This window comes from Convolutriloba macropyga, chromosome 12 (assembly GCF_964194025.1).
Source record: "Convolutriloba macropyga chromosome 12, txConMacr16.3, whole genome shotgun sequence".
Classification (NCBI taxonomy): domain Eukaryota; kingdom Metazoa; phylum Xenacoelomorpha; order Acoela; family Convolutidae; genus Convolutriloba; species Convolutriloba macropyga.
Window position 1 is genome coordinate 38,905,041 of NC_134479.1, and position 16,538 is coordinate 38,921,578.

At 37.7% G+C, this 16,538-nt stretch overlaps 4 protein-coding genes across 5 annotated transcripts in view; all 4 read left to right on the top strand.

Moving 5' to 3' along the window:
• Positions 1-16,538, top strand: part of LOC142351252 (protein BCCIP homolog) — a 443,863-nt gene that overhangs the window by 426,729 nt on the left and 596 nt on the right. Inside the window, exons 2-6 of one of the 2 annotated variants that reach the window (XM_075403399.1) lie at positions 11,859-12,023; positions 12,555-12,688; positions 13,108-13,189; positions 15,312-15,458; positions 16,119-16,447. In XM_075403399.1, the coding sequence (XP_075259514.1) occupies positions 11,870-12,023; positions 12,555-12,688; positions 13,108-13,189; positions 15,312-15,458; positions 16,119-16,447 (846 nt within the window). In that variant the 5' untranslated portion in view covers positions 11,859-11,869. The remainder of the gene's footprint in view (positions 1-11,858; positions 12,024-12,554; positions 12,689-13,107; positions 13,190-15,311; positions 15,459-16,118; positions 16,448-16,538) is intronic. The other variant, XM_075403400.1, reaches the window with a different exon arrangement.
• LOC142350998 (ubiquitin-conjugating enzyme E2 J2-like) lies at positions 1,607-3,990 on the top strand. Its single transcript, XM_075403039.1, has 5 exons — positions 1,607-1,808; positions 1,894-1,934; positions 2,448-2,689; positions 2,920-3,000; positions 3,248-3,990. The coding sequence occupies exons 1-5, from the start codon at positions 1,633-1,635 to the stop codon at positions 3,491-3,493; spliced, it is 786 nt and encodes a 261-aa protein (XP_075259154.1). The 5' UTR covers positions 1,607-1,632; the 3' UTR covers positions 3,494-3,990.
• On the top strand, positions 4,255-5,821 carry LOC142351200 (uncharacterized). The gene has a single exon (XM_075403320.1). The coding sequence runs from the start codon at positions 4,277-4,279 to the stop codon at positions 5,657-5,659; it is 1,383 nt and encodes a 460-aa protein (XP_075259435.1). The 5' UTR covers positions 4,255-4,276; the 3' UTR covers positions 5,660-5,821.
• Positions 9,690-11,519, top strand: LOC142350359 (FAD-dependent oxidoreductase domain-containing protein 1-like). The gene has a single exon (XM_075402196.1). It carries the CDS (start codon positions 9,713-9,715, stop codon positions 11,162-11,164), a length of 1,452 nt encoding a protein of 483 aa, XP_075258311.1. The 5' UTR covers positions 9,690-9,712; the 3' UTR covers positions 11,165-11,519.

Here is a 16,538-nt window from a genome sequence, read left to right on the forward strand (position 1 = left end):
TCAGCCTTTAATGAAAAGACGAGTTTCTTTGGTCTGTCGTTTTTACTGTTTTTTGAGAGTACAGATCTAGGAAGCTATTGCGGCTATTTTCCGGCAATCTGCCAGCTAAGTTTCTATTTGCATATCCTACGTAGCTATTGTAAATGTCCTATCGGAGCTAGCTGTCTGGATAACATAGAATTCTCTATCCTATCGCGATAGACAAAATCTATCTGGATGACTCTATTGCATTTGAGGGCTCAGTTTCAAGTCCGCAAATGTGGAGCTGAGGAAATGAGAAGAATTCAAAGATCTCAATCACATCCTGACAAAATGAAAATTGAAGACAGCGAACAACTTTGTTCTGTGGCTAGATATTGTAAGGAACTCTATTAACGGTCGCAAGTTTAACAGAAATATTCATTGTCACATCGACGAAATGAAAAGAATCTTGAACGGATTTGGTTAACGAATATCTGCTGTGGTTTACGCTAGAAGGTATGGTGACCCAGATTACTTCAAGCAGCTGACGAACAAGAAGTATTGGGTTATTGATGTGAAAACTCTTCTCTCAAATCGTAAGCAATAGTGTGCCGACACTGTCAGTGAGTTGCGAAAGGTTCACCCCTGCGTGAAACTAGAGTTTCACTTTTTTGACATTCTCTACCGTCATCGAAAAAATCTCAAACATCTTATATACCAAAAGAAGAAAAAAACAAACAAAAGTTGTTTCCGATCGCTCAGTAACGCTTCAAATCGACGCGGCTAGGCTGTGGAAGTGGAGTAAAGAGAATTTTATTCAACTCAATCTTTCCAAATGTAGCCTAATGTTCTTCAAGGGTGACGCGTGAGTGCGCATAGGGGTTGTTGAAGTAGAAGATTGTCCGACTCAGAAAGATTTAGTCTCATATTTCACAGTTGGTTAACATGGACTTCATAGGCCGAATTTCGTTGCGGTAAAGCCGTCAAAGCGTTCCATTTGATCAGACGTAATATCTATGACTCAGCAGACAGTTATACACGCTTGAGTCTCTACAAAGGCTACATCGTACCAATTTTGTCCTATGGAGCAATTTTGTGGAAAGCCTCGAAAAACGACTTGAAAATTATTTAGTGTACAAAAAAACCTCGAACTGGATTTTAAGATACTGATAAAGTGGAAATTGTAAAGATTGATAAGAGAATGTCATCAGTACAATACAGGTGCAAAGAAATGAAAATTAAGAGGAACAAGCAAGAAGGAGACTTTTGGCTGCCAGCCACGACTTTGGCTAACCGCTTTGGACAGTATTTCGGTGTGGATGTGGCCAAGCTTTGCAATTACAAGACGAAACTTTCGACGGCGTATCAACTATTTCAACTGCAGTTTCAACGAGATGTGTTCATGGCGATTGACATGCAACTGCGCTGATTGTAGAAACATCAAAAAACTCGAACTGAATGACTGTTAAATCTGATTTGGGAACTTAAAAATTTCCCTTGGTTATTCCCTAAATCTTGTTTCGATTCAATAGTTGAAATTCTTTGAAGCAGGATGTTATAAACGTTCGGTATGCCTCGTCAAATGTAAATTATCGTTTGATGACTGAGATTTTATCTCCTCATTATGAATTCTTTTTTAGATAAATGAAAAAATGAAAAGCTGGGTTGATAATGTTGATGTTTTTTTCCAGATTCAAAAATAAAAATGTAAATTGGAATTTAAACTGGAGAACAAAGATGGCCGCCAGTACCTCTACATTTCGGCTGAGGCAAGACTATCTCCGTCTCATGAGAGATCCAGTACCGTTTATCACGGCTGCGCCTCTTCCTACAAATATTTTAGAATGGTAATAACGTTGATCTTTCGTAAATATTGGCGTCTAAGAGCTCTTTGAAATTGAACTGTGACTATGATGCTTGTAAATATTACAGGCACTATGTTGTGGAGGGTCCTTCGGACAGCGTATATGCAGGTACGGAAGTCCAAATTTGTTTAAGGCTTGAACAGTATAATCATATGCGAATGGTGATGTAGAAATAACGAATTTTCTAATGATAGATCTAAACCAAGCCGCCTCTGATGAATTAGGCTACATCTGGAAATTATGAATTAGGCTACATCTGGAAATTAAAATGAAGCGTTTTTTTTAAATCCGTGAAATGTAAATTCAAAATTTTTGTAACCATAAAATTTTGGTTAAACTTTTACATTTAACAATCACTTTAAAGGCATATGAAAAGTTTAGGCCTTAAAATACCAGCAAACATAATTTCTAAAACCTTGTACTTGTCAATCTATTGGAACACGTTCATGTAATTTTATAATTTGTTACGGCTAAGGCAACAATATGAAAATTTGATTGGTTGCAAGCGTTATCACCTAACTGCACGTGTTTGTAGCGATATCAGTTACGTCATAATTCAACGTGTTTGCAGTGGTTGGTCCGCCTCAGAATAGATCCAATCTGGAATGCGTCTGTTTTCAGGAGGATTCTATCATGGGAAATTGATATTTCCTAAAGAGTACCCATTCAAGCCTCCTTCTATTATGATGTTAACGCCAAACGGCAGATTCAAGACGAACACCAGATTGTGTTTATCTATCAGTGATTTCCACCCGGACACTTGGAACCCAGCGTGGTGTGTATCTACCATTCTGACAGGACTTCTAAGTTTCATGCTTGAGACATCGCCTACTTTAGGGAGCATTGAAACATCTGTGCAAACGGTATGAACGAGCTGTGGCTTTCAGAAGAGTGCATTGATACTTTTCTGCATATTTGGATATAAAATAATTGAATCTGTCAGGCTATTACGGCTAATTCGCGAGAATCTAATGATGCTTCATTTATTATTTTTGACAGAAAATTCGATGTTGACTTTGGAATATATAACTTTGGGGTCAAATATATAAATTTGAATCATTATTTTTTTCTCAATGTTTTGTCTATTTTTTAGAAACGACAGCTTGCGTTGCAGAGTATAGAACACAACATCAAAGATTCAATATTCCAAGAAGTGTTTCCGGAGCTCTTCAAGGTAAATCAGAATTATTGATAGTTGGCCTTCTAATTGACTGAACAGTGAGCGCCCACTAACCAACATCACAGCAGCGTATACAAATTTAACCGCAAAAACGTATTGTATTTTAAACGTACAGCAATATGCGGGGCTCTAGGAGCCGCGTCAAAACATTGAATTACCACTCACTAATTAGGTGTCAAGCCTTCCCTCCCACTACAACACTATTTTTTCCCTTGAAGGAAACATTTGCGTGTCATTTTAGAAACTGCAGGACCTAACGAAACAACGGGAAGCAGAAATGAGTCGAGCCATCACATCGCAAAATATGACCTCACCTAATTCGACTAATAGCAGGTCGAGCGACGTCAACAGGCGTAATGGAACTGACTATATGAATGATGGTAGTTGGACTGGAACCTTGATGAATTTGGGTGTTATTTTTGGGTTTGCGGCTTTCTCTTTTGTCGTTAAATATATTTGGAAATTGGTCGTCAATGAGCAATTATAATGAGTCGATAGCACAGAAGGCAGAAAAAAGTCGCGTTTAGAATTTGATAGATAGGCATTGCATAATTTCAAGGATTTAAAAAAACCTTGTTCCCATTGTTTTCTGATTATGAAAAATCGACACTGTTTGGTATTCGCATGAAACTTTGATGAAAATCAGTGATGATTCTCAACATTCGTGCTTTCTGAATAGCAAATGTTGAAATGGTTTATTGGTTTCAATTTAAGTTTTCTGAAATATTTGATCTCATAAAATATAGATTTAAAAATAGTCCACCAGAATGGGAATAATTCACATTTCTGCTTTCTAACTATCGCTCGATGCCGTAGAAACTTTGTTAGATGTGCAATTCTAGATGAATATTGCTTGTCGATTTGATTAATATTCTTCCCTGTACATCCCACGCTGTTTGATGTATGAATTAGAAATAAGAATATGCGCAGTTAAAATGTTATGAATGTTTATATTTAACCAAATTCACTCAAGTTTAGAGACGATTTTTTCAAGAATCCTTCAAAGTCAAAGCAGAAACTGGATACAGAAGCGGAGATTTTAATGTGTGTTGTTGAAACAGCATTACTCCTCGAGGTTGTAAGCAATACATATCTCACATCTTCAAATGAAGGGGGTTGGATAGCTCTAAGCAGGCTGTAATTTTAGCGGAATAAAGCAATGATGCTTTTTTGTGCCAAGATCGCGATAGGATCCTATAACATGTGCCTTTACCGCATTGTTTCAAATGATTGCTGTTTTTCAGGTCTCAATGTGTTAACTATTTTGAAAATGGAGCCGGAATCTCGCAGTGCAAGTGCGATCAGTAAAGTTGCAGATGCAAAACCCGAACCAGAAAGTTCTGGAATTGTACCCGTATTAGGACAAGCAAATTATGATCCGGAAACAGCTGTTGAATCTGCGAAAATGAAAGAAGTTAGAATCCAGGGTGAACCTCAAGCGTACATTGATAGTTATGACGAAATGTACCCCAATTGGCAGCAAAACGAAGAACCAATACAAGTTCTAGACATTCCGTTAGTTATGAAAAGAACCCTGTTAGCAAATAGCAAAGCCAAGGAAGAGAAAATGACAGCTGAAGAGAAAGCTGATTGGCTAACTCAAGGAATGAGCCATTTACGTTTAGACCGCGAAAACATCGCTGTAATAGAAAACCTCGAATGTTTCAGTGCAAAACTAACTCATCTTTATTTGCAACATAACAGAATTGAAGTTATATCTGGTCTAACTTGTTTGGAGAAGCTGAAGTTCTTGTGCCTATCTCACAATAAAATCAAAGTTTTGGATACAGAAGAGTTACCCAAAGATATATTGGTTATTTATATGGACGGCAACCCTTGTGCAGATAATTCAGACTACCCTATGAATTTAATTTCAGCTTTGCCCAAACTGAAGTCAGTCGATTTTCAAAGTGTAACAGAAGCTCAAAAACGAAGAGCTCGTGCATTTCTTGATCCAAACTTACAGGAACCGGGAGATGATTCAGAAAATTCTTCCTCTGAAAATGAAGAGAGTAGTGGCGACGAATCAGGTCCAGAAGATATAAGTTCGATTCTTGTGAAAGGATTCGACAAACTGGATCCTGCTAAACAGCAAATGCTGAATGAATTGGATATTGATATAGCTCAGGTTGAGAACATAGAGGAACTGTTGACCACTGACCAGTTGCAAATTTGGCGGACATCGTATGAACAAGTTAAGATATTAAGTTCAAGTGAAGAGGGTGAAACGTCGAGTGGTGAAGAAAACGCTCAACCAAACCCAGAAAATCAGCCATCGTCAAGTTCAGAACCAATCGCTAACACTGAAATCAAAGTTGTCAAGAAAGGTGGCAAAAAGAAACGAAAAACTAAGAAAAAGTCAGATGGCTTAAAAATCAAAACTGAGAAAGAGAAAAAGAATTTGAAAAAATTGGGAATCAATCCAGCTCATTTCAGAGATCTGACTGTTAAGCTTTTGGGACGGTCAAGAGCTCGGCAACTTGAAGATGTTCAAAAACACAACAAGAAACAAAGCAAACTGGACACTTTTCGAGAGCAGGAAAGCGAGAGATTATCTAACAGGAAGTTACCCGTTTCTGACAGGGTTGTGTATGACAGAACAAATAAAGTAACGGTCGAGGTTTTGTCTGAAAGAGGAGGTCAATCGCATTAAATTGATCACAGATTTCATGAGATCAACTTGACTAGTTTCTGATTTTTCTATTTAACAAAATTTACTAAATGCTAGATGTACAGGATTAGTGTTTTATTGTATAAGTATGTACATACTTGTAAAAAGTTCGATTAAAGAAAAAAAAAGTCCGGTTATTTTGTTTTCCTACTAAATTGTTTTTCGGTTTTTATAACAATTACAAATGTATGCGATGTTACATTAGATGTGGCTTCTTCCTTGTGACACCGGATTGCATTGAGTGTCTTCTTGAATTGGATGAAATGATGTCAGATCAAATTAGCCACTGTGACAGATTACCCGGTTCAAAATATCCCAGAATTTTCATGCGATTTCAAATTATCAGACAATAACCGCCATTTTTCTTCGCTTGCTAAAAAAGATCTTTCTAAACTCGTGCTGTGATAAAATCAGCAGCATAAGTGGTCGATGAAGTCTTGCGCAATGACGGAAAACTGATTTTGCGGTTAGAGGTCGAAGTTCAGAATCGCTTTTTAGTTACTCTCGAGCGAATTTTGAATTAATTATTGTAAACTGGTGTATTTTTTAATGCAAAAGTTTTGCTTGGATGTTTACTGCGCTTTTCGTCCAGAACTTTCTTTCAATATCATTGCTCGAGTAACTTTTCAGGCACGACTTCTTGGTTTTTGTGTGATCTAAATTGATAAATGATAATACATTGGAAGATGATACGATGCGAATGCCTGATGCCCGAGTGGTTAATGCGCTAGGGTTCGAACCCCTCTCTAATTGGAAATTTTTTGCACACAAAAATTTATCTATGCTACAGCCACCTCTGAATCAAATTGGCCCGCCTGTCGTTTGAGAGCAACTTTTCCAAAGTTAGTCGGTTTTTGTTCTCGTTATTGTTGCTATACAAAGAGTGGAGAACTCTGTAATCTTATCGGCAGAACGAAGGCGTTGGTTATGCACGGTAACAGTCTGGTCATTGTCATTCAAAAGCAATATTTGAAGCATCTAGACGAATGGTAAACAAAAGATACATTACAATGACATTCGTCGAAATGTTTTTTATTGCGAATTATCATGTTTTTCATTTGGAACGTTTAAATTGTCAATTTTAGATATATTTTTTAAGTGTGTGCTTTTTCAAACTCTAACGAGAAGAAATGGATATTAAGATATGCTTGTTATCGCCATCAAGAATTTTTGATAATTCGGGAGGGCGATGTCAATCGGGTCGTTGTGTTTTTATTCAACTCTTGTTGGGATTACAACAGTTGCATAAGTAACACCCCACTGGAGTTGATTAGACTGTCTTTTTCTGGTTGATCTTCACTCACCATTCTTCAGATACCAACAGTGGCTTGAAAAAAATGACGGAAAAAGATGGTCTAGTCTCATTGGTGGGTTACGTAAATGTTGTTATCGGAAGGAGAGATTCTAGAACAGACTAGAAACGACTAGAACAGATTCTGTTAAATTTTTTGCTGGATCTTCTTCAGTTTGCAAACCCCCCCCCCCCCGCTCCAGTATGTTATGCAACCCCCAGTTACAGGGCACGTGTCATTGCATAGTCAATCACATGGAACGTGCATCTGAGGGGGAACAAACGGAAAGGATTCCTTTTGCTAAAGGTTGTAAATTAAGAGTATAGAATCGTACTTAACCGACAATTTCTTACGTTTCAGTAAAGAAAACGAAATACAGTTTTTCTGAGAACCTGTCTTTCAGATATATTTGTGTTGTGCCGTTACCGGCCGTGTTTGATTGACTTTATTGCGAAACGTGACTTATGAGTGATTTCTACTGATGCTGCCTTCGCGGAACGGTGCTCAAAAAGTGGCTGAATTTTGATTGCATGTCCGCTACAATTCTACTGCTGAAATTTTACCCAGAATTAATTTGTTTTCACCGAGAAAATATCGAAACTTGATGGCAGCTGGAATTCGAAAGAATGCACAAAAACGGCGAAAACGAAGGTCCAAGTCAGTATCGTTTTCAGACTTCAAGGAATCTTCATCCAAAAGTTGTGAACAAAAGCAATTGCACACTGAAAGGAAAATGACCAAATGCTATCTTTGTAACGTCGACATTGAAGTTAGTACAAGTGTGTCGCAAATCATACGTCATGAAAAAGGCAAACTTCATCAGTCCAAATCGGGAGTAAATGTTCACGAGACATTGTACAAGTGTTATTGTTGTAATAAATTGTTTTCGAAAACAAACGATTTGATGCGTCATCTCGAATTTGAACCTGATGAAATACTGGATCAAGGCACTTTGCTCTCAAGAAATGACGGTAAAAAGAATCCTAATCGAACAAACGATCGCTTGTTGCCCAAAAGTGTTATAGTGGTCAGTGATCGTGAGCCAAAACATAGTAGAATTGATAAAAGGCAACGAAATGAAAGCATATGGTCAAAGAAGAGTGGTAAAAGTTTTTCGAACAATCAATATTGGAAGCAAGAGCGGTTTGTCCATCCAAATCTGAAAGGTGTGACAAAAAGAAATAGGAGATTTGGGCACTAAATTAATTCCCGTTGTTGAAGAGAGCTGAACTGTTAGGATGTCAAGATTTTTGTTTGTTTTGTAATTTTGATGATGCTATTTTTTGTGATGCTAATCAACACATTTAAATCAAGAACAATAAACGAGAGCATGCTTACGCTCATTAGTGCCTTTTTTTAGTTTTTTAGTGCCTTTTTTGTTGAGTGTGTTAAAACAGCGAAAACTAAGAAAAGGTATTCAAGATTGATCCAGGGGTGTATTTTCTATAACCTTGATGGCTTGATGTCATCTTTTGTCAATTTTATTGTCTATTTTTGTTTGGGTTAATAAGTAGTTAAATAATTTAACCAATTTAATATATTATTCATTTTCAAGTTGGAAGTAGTGTTAATGTTCAAACCCTCCGGGCAGGCATGTGCGTCGTTGCTGGCATCGCCTATTCCTGCCTTTGGCCTTCATGTTCCACAAGTTGAGCTCACAATGCACTTAGTATGCTCGTTTTTGATGTTAAAAACGTTCATGAAGCGATATCATTTGCCATATTCGTCGTATACGAGCTAAAATGTTTTTTACTTGCTCTGCAGTCAACTGTGTGTTAATAGAAGCTTTTGTTCATCAATGACAATGCTCTGCCCAGAAAATGAACCAGATAATTGTGAATGATTTGCTTTCTGAGAGTTTCATCAAAAGAAACTGCTTCTAATTGCTTTAGGATAATTGGACGAAAACTGTGATAGCAAATAATATTTTCTGACAAGGTTGAGAAACATGTGGCACAGGGTGCTACACGCAGACTGGCACGAGCCGTCTTGTTATTATTAATTGCTCTTGAACGAAGTGCATAGCAATTATTGTAAACGTGTGTGTGTCTTTTTTTATGCAAAATTTTCAACAATTTTCGAGTGACTTTTACGCCCTTGACTTTTTGCGTTTCGCGTGATCTAAAATTCTCTCTCAATCACAATTTCAAGCAGCTGAACTCAATTGGCGGCAATTTAATAGTAAAAGTCAAATGAAAAGTGCGCCGAAACTGGTGCCATTTTTTACTTTAAATCTTACTAGTGGTATATGTTAACCTCTAATGTGGTTATTTGAAGCCCACTATTCAACTTCTTAGTCCCATTTAGGCCCCCCCCCCCCCCCGACTGAAGCAGGCTGCGATTGATTAGAGCTCCCACTAGTCGTTTGAGAGCAATTCTTCCGACGTTTAGTCGGTTATGTTATGAATTTTTCCTTTCAATTAAGTATCACTGTTCTGCACGTCGTTATTGTCCATACAAGAGTGGCAAAGCCAGAACCCATTTGTCAGCATAGAAAGCCTCAAAAGAACGTAATTGTCGATCAACAACTTTTTCAATTAGTCTTTCCGTTATTGATTGAAGTAAATCTCTTGCCTTGCTCGATTGGTCTGAAAGATATATCCTAAAGAGATCAAACTGACTATACTACTTAGCAAATCCTCAGTTGTCCTCATTCAGTCCCCTAAAGTCTTGAAGAAATTGAGAATGAATTTTAGTTTCCTCTAATTAAATTGGTCTTCATTTCAGAAAGTATTTGATTTGTATGTTGCGGCAACGTCTGGTTGCTTCCTTGGTCGCTCACAGTTGCGCTTTGAGGTCACAATTACAATCCTCGAGTCAAAGGCCAAATGTCAGCCAGAATCTACCTGTGACGAGTGTTCAAAAACGAAATGCGAGTCGCTTGGAACCTTCGTATCATTGCGATTTCGCAATTATCGGTGGCGGGGCCATCGGATCAAGTATCGCCTATCACATAAAAACTCACAAGGCCAACAAAGATTTTGATGTAATTGTTTTTGACCGTGATTTGAATTATTCAAGATCGTCGACAGTGCTGAGCGTTGGCTCTATCAGACAACAATTTTCAATACCAGAAAATATTCAGCTTTCTAAAGATAGCTTTCAGTTTTTGGAAAATGCGAAGAGCAATTTAACAGTTTTCAGCGAAGATCCTGTTGATATTAGCTTTAAAAAATCTGGGTATTTATTTCTTGCAACTAAAAGTGGAATGGACCGGCTACACCAAAACAATGCAACACAAATTGCGTCAGGAGCAAAGTTAAAACTTTATTCATCAGATTCTCTGAAAGAAGTGTATCCGTGGATGAACGTTGATGACATTGCGGGAGGCTCCTTGGGAATAGAAAATGAGGGATGGTTTGATCCGTGGAGTTTTCTAAGCGCTCTGAGAAAGAAAAATGAAAGTATGGGAGTGCAATATGTTCAAGCAAATATTGTTAGTTTTCCTGATATCATCGATAGAGGCGAACAGCTAAATGTCGTTAGAGCCGCTATCGGCGACCCTGCTTTCCCTTCTGCGTCGCCCCTTTCAGTTATCTACGCTGGCGAGTACGTGAACGCTTGTGGTGCCTGGGCGGGACAATTAGGGCGTTTGATTGGAATCGGTGGGAAGTCCGAAGATGGTTCTTGTTACGACTTCTTGACAGATGGGTGGCGAATGGATCCCAGAATGCAATTCCCGATTCCCATAATGCCGAGAAAACGGTATGTGTACGTTTTTCACTGTCCTAACGGACCCGGAATAAAGTGCCCGATGGTTGTGGACCCGAGCGGGGTTTACTTCCGAAGTGAAGGTCCGGCCGGGTACTATATCTGCGGAAAATGTCCATCGCCAGAACAAGAGCCAGATACCCATAACTTGGAAGTTGATTACGATTTTTTTGACGAGGAAATCTGGCCTATTTTAGCTGCCAGAGTTCCAGCATTTGAGAGCTTGAAAGTAACACATGCGTGGGCTGGATTCTACGATTACAATTTTATGGATAGAAATGGGATTATAGGTTATCACCCTGTTTTTGATAATTACCTGATTGCTGCTGGATTCAGTGGTCACGGAATTCAAATGTCGCCTGCTGTTGGAAGAGCTGCCGCTGAACTTCTTTTGAAAGATAAATTTGAGACCTTGGATATGACACGATTTGGCTTTGATAGATTTCTTAGTAATCAGTTGATATATGAGCAGAACGTTGTCTAATACCCAAGGAGGAGTCCAAAAAACTTCTTTCAATCTATTTTTCAACCAGAAGTTTGAATGATAATTGTATGTGGGAAAAGATTTGAATTGATGGTAAATAAAACCAAACATTTGAATGTTGCAATAGCAGTAATAGACAGTGCAATAAACATCAAAAAATGTTCCATTAATGGCATTATCTATGTTCGGGATTAATGGGCAATGATTTTCAGGTCATCATACCGCCATCAACTTGTTTTTTCCAAGTTTTAGAATTGAAATAATTTAGTGCATTTTTTGAATAGTTTGACTTATATTGATAATTTACCTGACATGAGTATGTCAAAGCTCAGTGAGAAGATGAGTTTGAATCATAGCATTTTGATCAAATTTTAGGTCCCTATTTTTTCGGAAAATGACTGGACAGGAGCATCCGTTAGTTCCAGTGTGTTAAGAATGTAAATTTATGTCAGCGTCGGCAAGATAGTGTCAAAAATTTAAGCTGATGAAATCCATTATCTTCAGCGCTCCGAGAACATATTTAATGTCACAGAAAGGACGATTGTTGTTCTAATTGATTTGAACCACATGCAAGTTTTGAAATTGAATTGAGATATGTTAGTTTGAGTTTGAGATTTCAATGTAATTTTTTGAAAGTGAATACGGACCATAATCCCGTGAGTTCTATATAATTTGAAAATTCTGTTACCATTTCAGGTCCATGTAATGAGACAGCAGTCTAGTGGTAATGCTATGACATTCACTGCCGGTGGACAAGGAGATGGTGGGGAATCGGATTCTTCTTCCTCTTACGAAGACGGATCCAGAGATTCAGACGACGATGGTGTTATTTATGATGACGATGATGATGACGCTGAGGGTTCGGGTTGTGACCACTCAAATTGAACGTAATTAACCATAGAGTTCTAGGCTGTCATTTTTTAAATTTTTTTTCAAAATCATACAAAGGTACTCAAGGGGATACACTTAACGGAGGGAAAACTTGAAAAGATATTTTCTTCAGCTGAAAATCTCTATCCTATGCTATCCATTTTATACAAGAATATTTTCCACTTAGACGTTTTTTTTTTCCTTTTGATTCCTAACTTAATGGCCTAAATTGATTATAGTGCACATATCTATGGCTGGCATGAAAATGAACTCTGCCACAAAGGGAGAGGGGAGGGTTAGAAACAATTATATTAAACTGCTTACTGATGTAAATTGGTTCGTCCAAAAATAATTTACAAATCTTGCAGAAGTATGTAAATCAGAGCACTTATAGATCAAATGATGAAACCAAATTAAATTCTAGGATGCGAAAAACTTGTTCGAGTGAAATTGCTAGAATGGGAAACTTTGAATAAACATATGAATATTCTGTCACAAGCCCCTTGTTAACCATATACAGCAGATGACAGTGATTCAGAAATTGACGACGATGACGAGGATTCTGCCAATGAGGATGACGTCATAGTGCCTAATATGGACCAGCAGGTCAATGTGGAGTTTGAAGCATTCCCGCCATCTGACACTGATTTCCAAGTAGAGCATGTTTTTGTATTAAAGAACACTTCCTTATTCGTATAAACCTGAAGAAAGAAATTGCGACGTTGATGGCTGAGAGTGTTTGATCGTTGAGAGTAAATCACAATCATCAGTGGTCGTTTTGATGAATGAGGAGCTTTTAAAAATTTTCTTGTTATTATTAACAGCGAGCACTCATTCATAAAGTAGAAAAAAGCTAGCTTTTTGGCGATTTAAACGAATACTGAAGTATTGCCATTGATTCATAACAACTTTTGAGTTGCAGTTATTCAAGAATATTTAACAGGGAGAACAAAGTGTTTTCAGATTATTCGTTAATTTGGTACATATTTGGAGGTCTGATGATCCTACTAGCGCATGGTTTGAATTGGAAGATTGAAAAATTATCAAACTGTTGAGTGCTTTATTGTGTTTAGAGTCTTGTGGCTTTATTGGGAAGGCTCTTCTACAAAAGTGAACCCCAAATAGATCTGGCTCAGCTAGCGAACTGGATCATAGGTACGTGCTTTGGCGTTCAATCATAAATTTGCGATAAATAGTAAATTATTAATCGCTCTCAAGCGATGTAGCAATTATATTAGTCCTGCGGGTCTTTTTTAATGCCATTTTTCGTTGTAACAATTTTTCGTCTTTGAGCCTTACGGCTTACCAGTCTCTAAGTAGTTGACTCATCATAACTATTTAAGAAACTTAATTTCATTTGAAGGAGGGTTCTTCGAGTTTGACCCCCTCTCACGTAGCCCTCCCCCACAACTTCACATATGCCCCTCTCCTCTACCTCATTCCGCCTATAACCCCGCACGCTCGCCCCCACGCGCGCTCAACACCCTCCCCCTTGCTCACCCATCACACTCAATCAATCTCAAGCTATCGTACCGAAGCCGCAAGTATTGCTACTGACGAATCCAAACGCGTGCCATAGTTTGAGAGCAATTTGCCCGCCGTTAGTCAGTTATGGTTTTTATGATAGATTCTAATAGCAAAGACGACGACTCGTTTTGGTTGTGTCCGTTGCATAGGAAGTGATAACATTGTCAGTTAGAAAAAGTAAAGTGGTTTAACAGATATTTTGTTGGCAGTCGAATGAAGAAAACAAGTTGTGAGGCTGTTGTTTTCTGAAGATTAAACTTACTCTTAATTTTTCGCAATTTAACATAGACTGCTACTGGTTTGTATAAACTTTTTACACGCTGCAAATTCTTTGCTACAGATGAGGAAAAAACAATGAACAAAAATACTGAAACTGTGTTATTTTTTTTGAAAAAATATTAATTCATATCCTTCAAACAAAATTTTTTTGACGATCACGACGAAAAATGTGGATTAGTTGAAAGCTGGATAGAGTTCCTGTAAGTCTTATTTTGAAAAAGAATGGTTTGGTATCTGTTTTCCATCAACTTTTTCAAGAAACTGGCAGTGAAAAAGTTCTTTAAATAACTAAGACGAAGGGAGACAAAATTTGTGAACGGTTTCACGAAAATTAGTTTAACTAATTTCTCAAAAATTAATAGCTTCAAACTTGAAAAGTGCGCACCAAAAGGAAATAAGACCGCATGACAGAAAAGGAATAAGACCCGCATGGCAGAAAAGACAAAGCAACTGAGCAATGATTGCCAAACAAGAAAAATACACTTTAACCGAAACAATCCTTGATCCGCTGAGTTGAACACAGGCTCAAGAACTAGAAGTTTCCGAAAAATTTAAATTCTCGAAGCTTTTGAGCAAACGCTTAATTTCTTTCTTAATTTGTGAAGTTTAACAAGTTTCTTTTGCTTTGACAGCGGCCAACCTAATCTTATAGAAGTCCAACTGGTGTTTGAAATAGACGGTGATCGTTTAAAATTGAATTGTTCAATCCTTTAAAATTGACGGTGATCGTTCAATCCTTTAAAATTGAATTGAAACGGGAGAAAAAATGTTTATAAAATCGAATTACAAAAATTGAAAAATATAGTTTCAGTTCTAATGTCATCAAAATCAATTAGACAAACTGGACACCTAGTGAAACTGTTGTTGATCCCCGTAGGAAATTACAGTCAAATAATACAGAAAAGTAAAATGTGACATTTTTGTTACCATTCTATCAAAAATTTTCTCTGTTTTATGAGATCAATAACTGCGTAAGATCAAACTATAACAAAAACTGCTCTTTCTCAATCCCCGTACTAAAATGATGATGGGGAGGTTTTTTATACCTTTTATGATCTCAATAGTGCCTGAGGAACTTATAGGCTTTACAGAATAAATATTTTTTAGTGGTTTTTTAAGACTTTGTATTTCACTTCTGATCTCAGATAATCCGGCAGTGTGTTCCAGAACTTGGCACCGACTTGAGACAAATCTCTAACTAAAAACTTGTCAAGTAGCGAGAACTGTTGTTATTACTGACTTGTTTTGAGCAGACAGTTTTGAACTCCATCCTCTGTTTAACGGGCAACCAGTGCATGCTTTCCAAAAGACTCCTCTACTTTCCTTGGAAGGATCGAATATTATCCGAGTAGTAGCATTCATGCGTGCCAATTGAACCAAGTATCGAAGAGCGTTGTCAATTGACAGAATGTTGCTTTTTAAAAACACAGGAAAAACTTGATTGTAAATTTTGAGTGTGCTATGATAATAGGTCACAATTATGTGGGCAGTGTGCTGAAGACGAACAGTGCTGAAGTAGATGATGAAGATGATGAATCAGAGAGTGATGACGTCATGGATGAAGATGACACTGTTTATGGAATCACTACTGTAGTCAATCTAAGACAGACTCCGTCTGGTTAGAGTTGTAATTTCGTTGCAAATAATTTGTCATCGATTCTGTTACGGCCCCGCCTTGCGGATGTTTAAATGGGTCTTTCCCATTATAGCCCCAGCTAGTTTTTTTTCTCGCTACGAAGTAACGGTCACGTTTTATAAGGCCACAAAGTTTGTCTGGGGGATAATGAACGACACAAGTGCGAGAGAATAGTTCCATAACTTATTGATTTACTAATGCCTTACAGATCGAAATGCTTGCTTTTTTCTTTGAAAACTGAAATACGCTCATGCAAGCTTTAAAAGACTTGCAATGCCAGATTTCAGAATTCTCAATACCAAATTTTCCCATATACAGTAGCAGATTTCAAACTTGCGAGCAATGTTACGTGACTCCGGCTTAAGTCACATGAGAATTCTGGCTTGCATATTGAGCCGAGCCGTGACTCCGCTTGATTTCACTCAGAAGTTCTCGGGTTAATCGGAAACCGCGTAAAGTTTGAGATGTTGATTTTTTAAAGTCGCGAAATCTTACTTAAAACAGACAACGCGCAAGTTTACAAATACCGAAATTTAATGGAAGTCAACTTCTGGCTGTGTATATCAGAACTTCTGGCATTGCACACTCACGCCATTTTAAAACTTGGATGTGCGTGTTTTGATATGTTTGTGTTTTGTGTAGGCAAAGAGGAGGGTTTTAAGCAGTCCATAATCAACTACATTAACCACAAGTGCAACAGTCCTGAAATACAAACAGTCCTCAACAACAGTTCAAAAACAGTCGGCCTTTTAATCACAGAACGCTTTGTCAATATTCCGCCCCTATTGGCGCCTCCCATGCTCAAGTGCCTCAGCAAAGAGATCGAATCTGCCAAACAGAAAAAGATGCCCTATAATTTTTCACACCTAATTCTTGTGTCTAAGAGTTATGACGTATCAAGTCAGGGTCCAAACACCACAGATGGGCTGCCACCTTGTTTGGAGTTCATAAATCCAGAAGATGAAATTTTCCAGGGATATTTTTGCAAATTTTGTCTATTTTTTGTTTCTTAGTCTGAGGTGCTTTTCGATTTGTCTAGGTCTTCTAAGGTGAACTGTAATT

Excerpts from the sequence above, each read along its gene's own strand:
- LOC142350998 (XM_075403039.1), top strand. The coding sequence starts at position 1,633 with ATGTTGATGTTTTTTTCCAGATTCAAAAATAAAAATGTAAATTGGAAT. Across the intron at positions 1,935-2,447 it reads TTCGGACAGCGTATATGCAG|GAGGATTCTATCATGGGAAA; the intron begins GTACGGAAGTCC and ends GTCTGTTTTCAG. Across the intron at positions 2,690-2,919 it reads TTGAAACATCTGTGCAAACG|AAACGACAGCTTGCGTTGCA; the intron begins GTATGAACGAGC and ends TCTATTTTTTAG.
- LOC142351200 (XM_075403320.1), top strand. The coding sequence starts at position 4,277 with ATGGAGCCGGAATCTCGCAGTGCAAGTGCGATCAGTAAAGTTGCAGAT.
- LOC142350359 (XM_075402196.1), top strand. The coding sequence starts at position 9,713 with ATGTTGCGGCAACGTCTGGTTGCTTCCTTGGTCGCTCACAGTTGCGCT.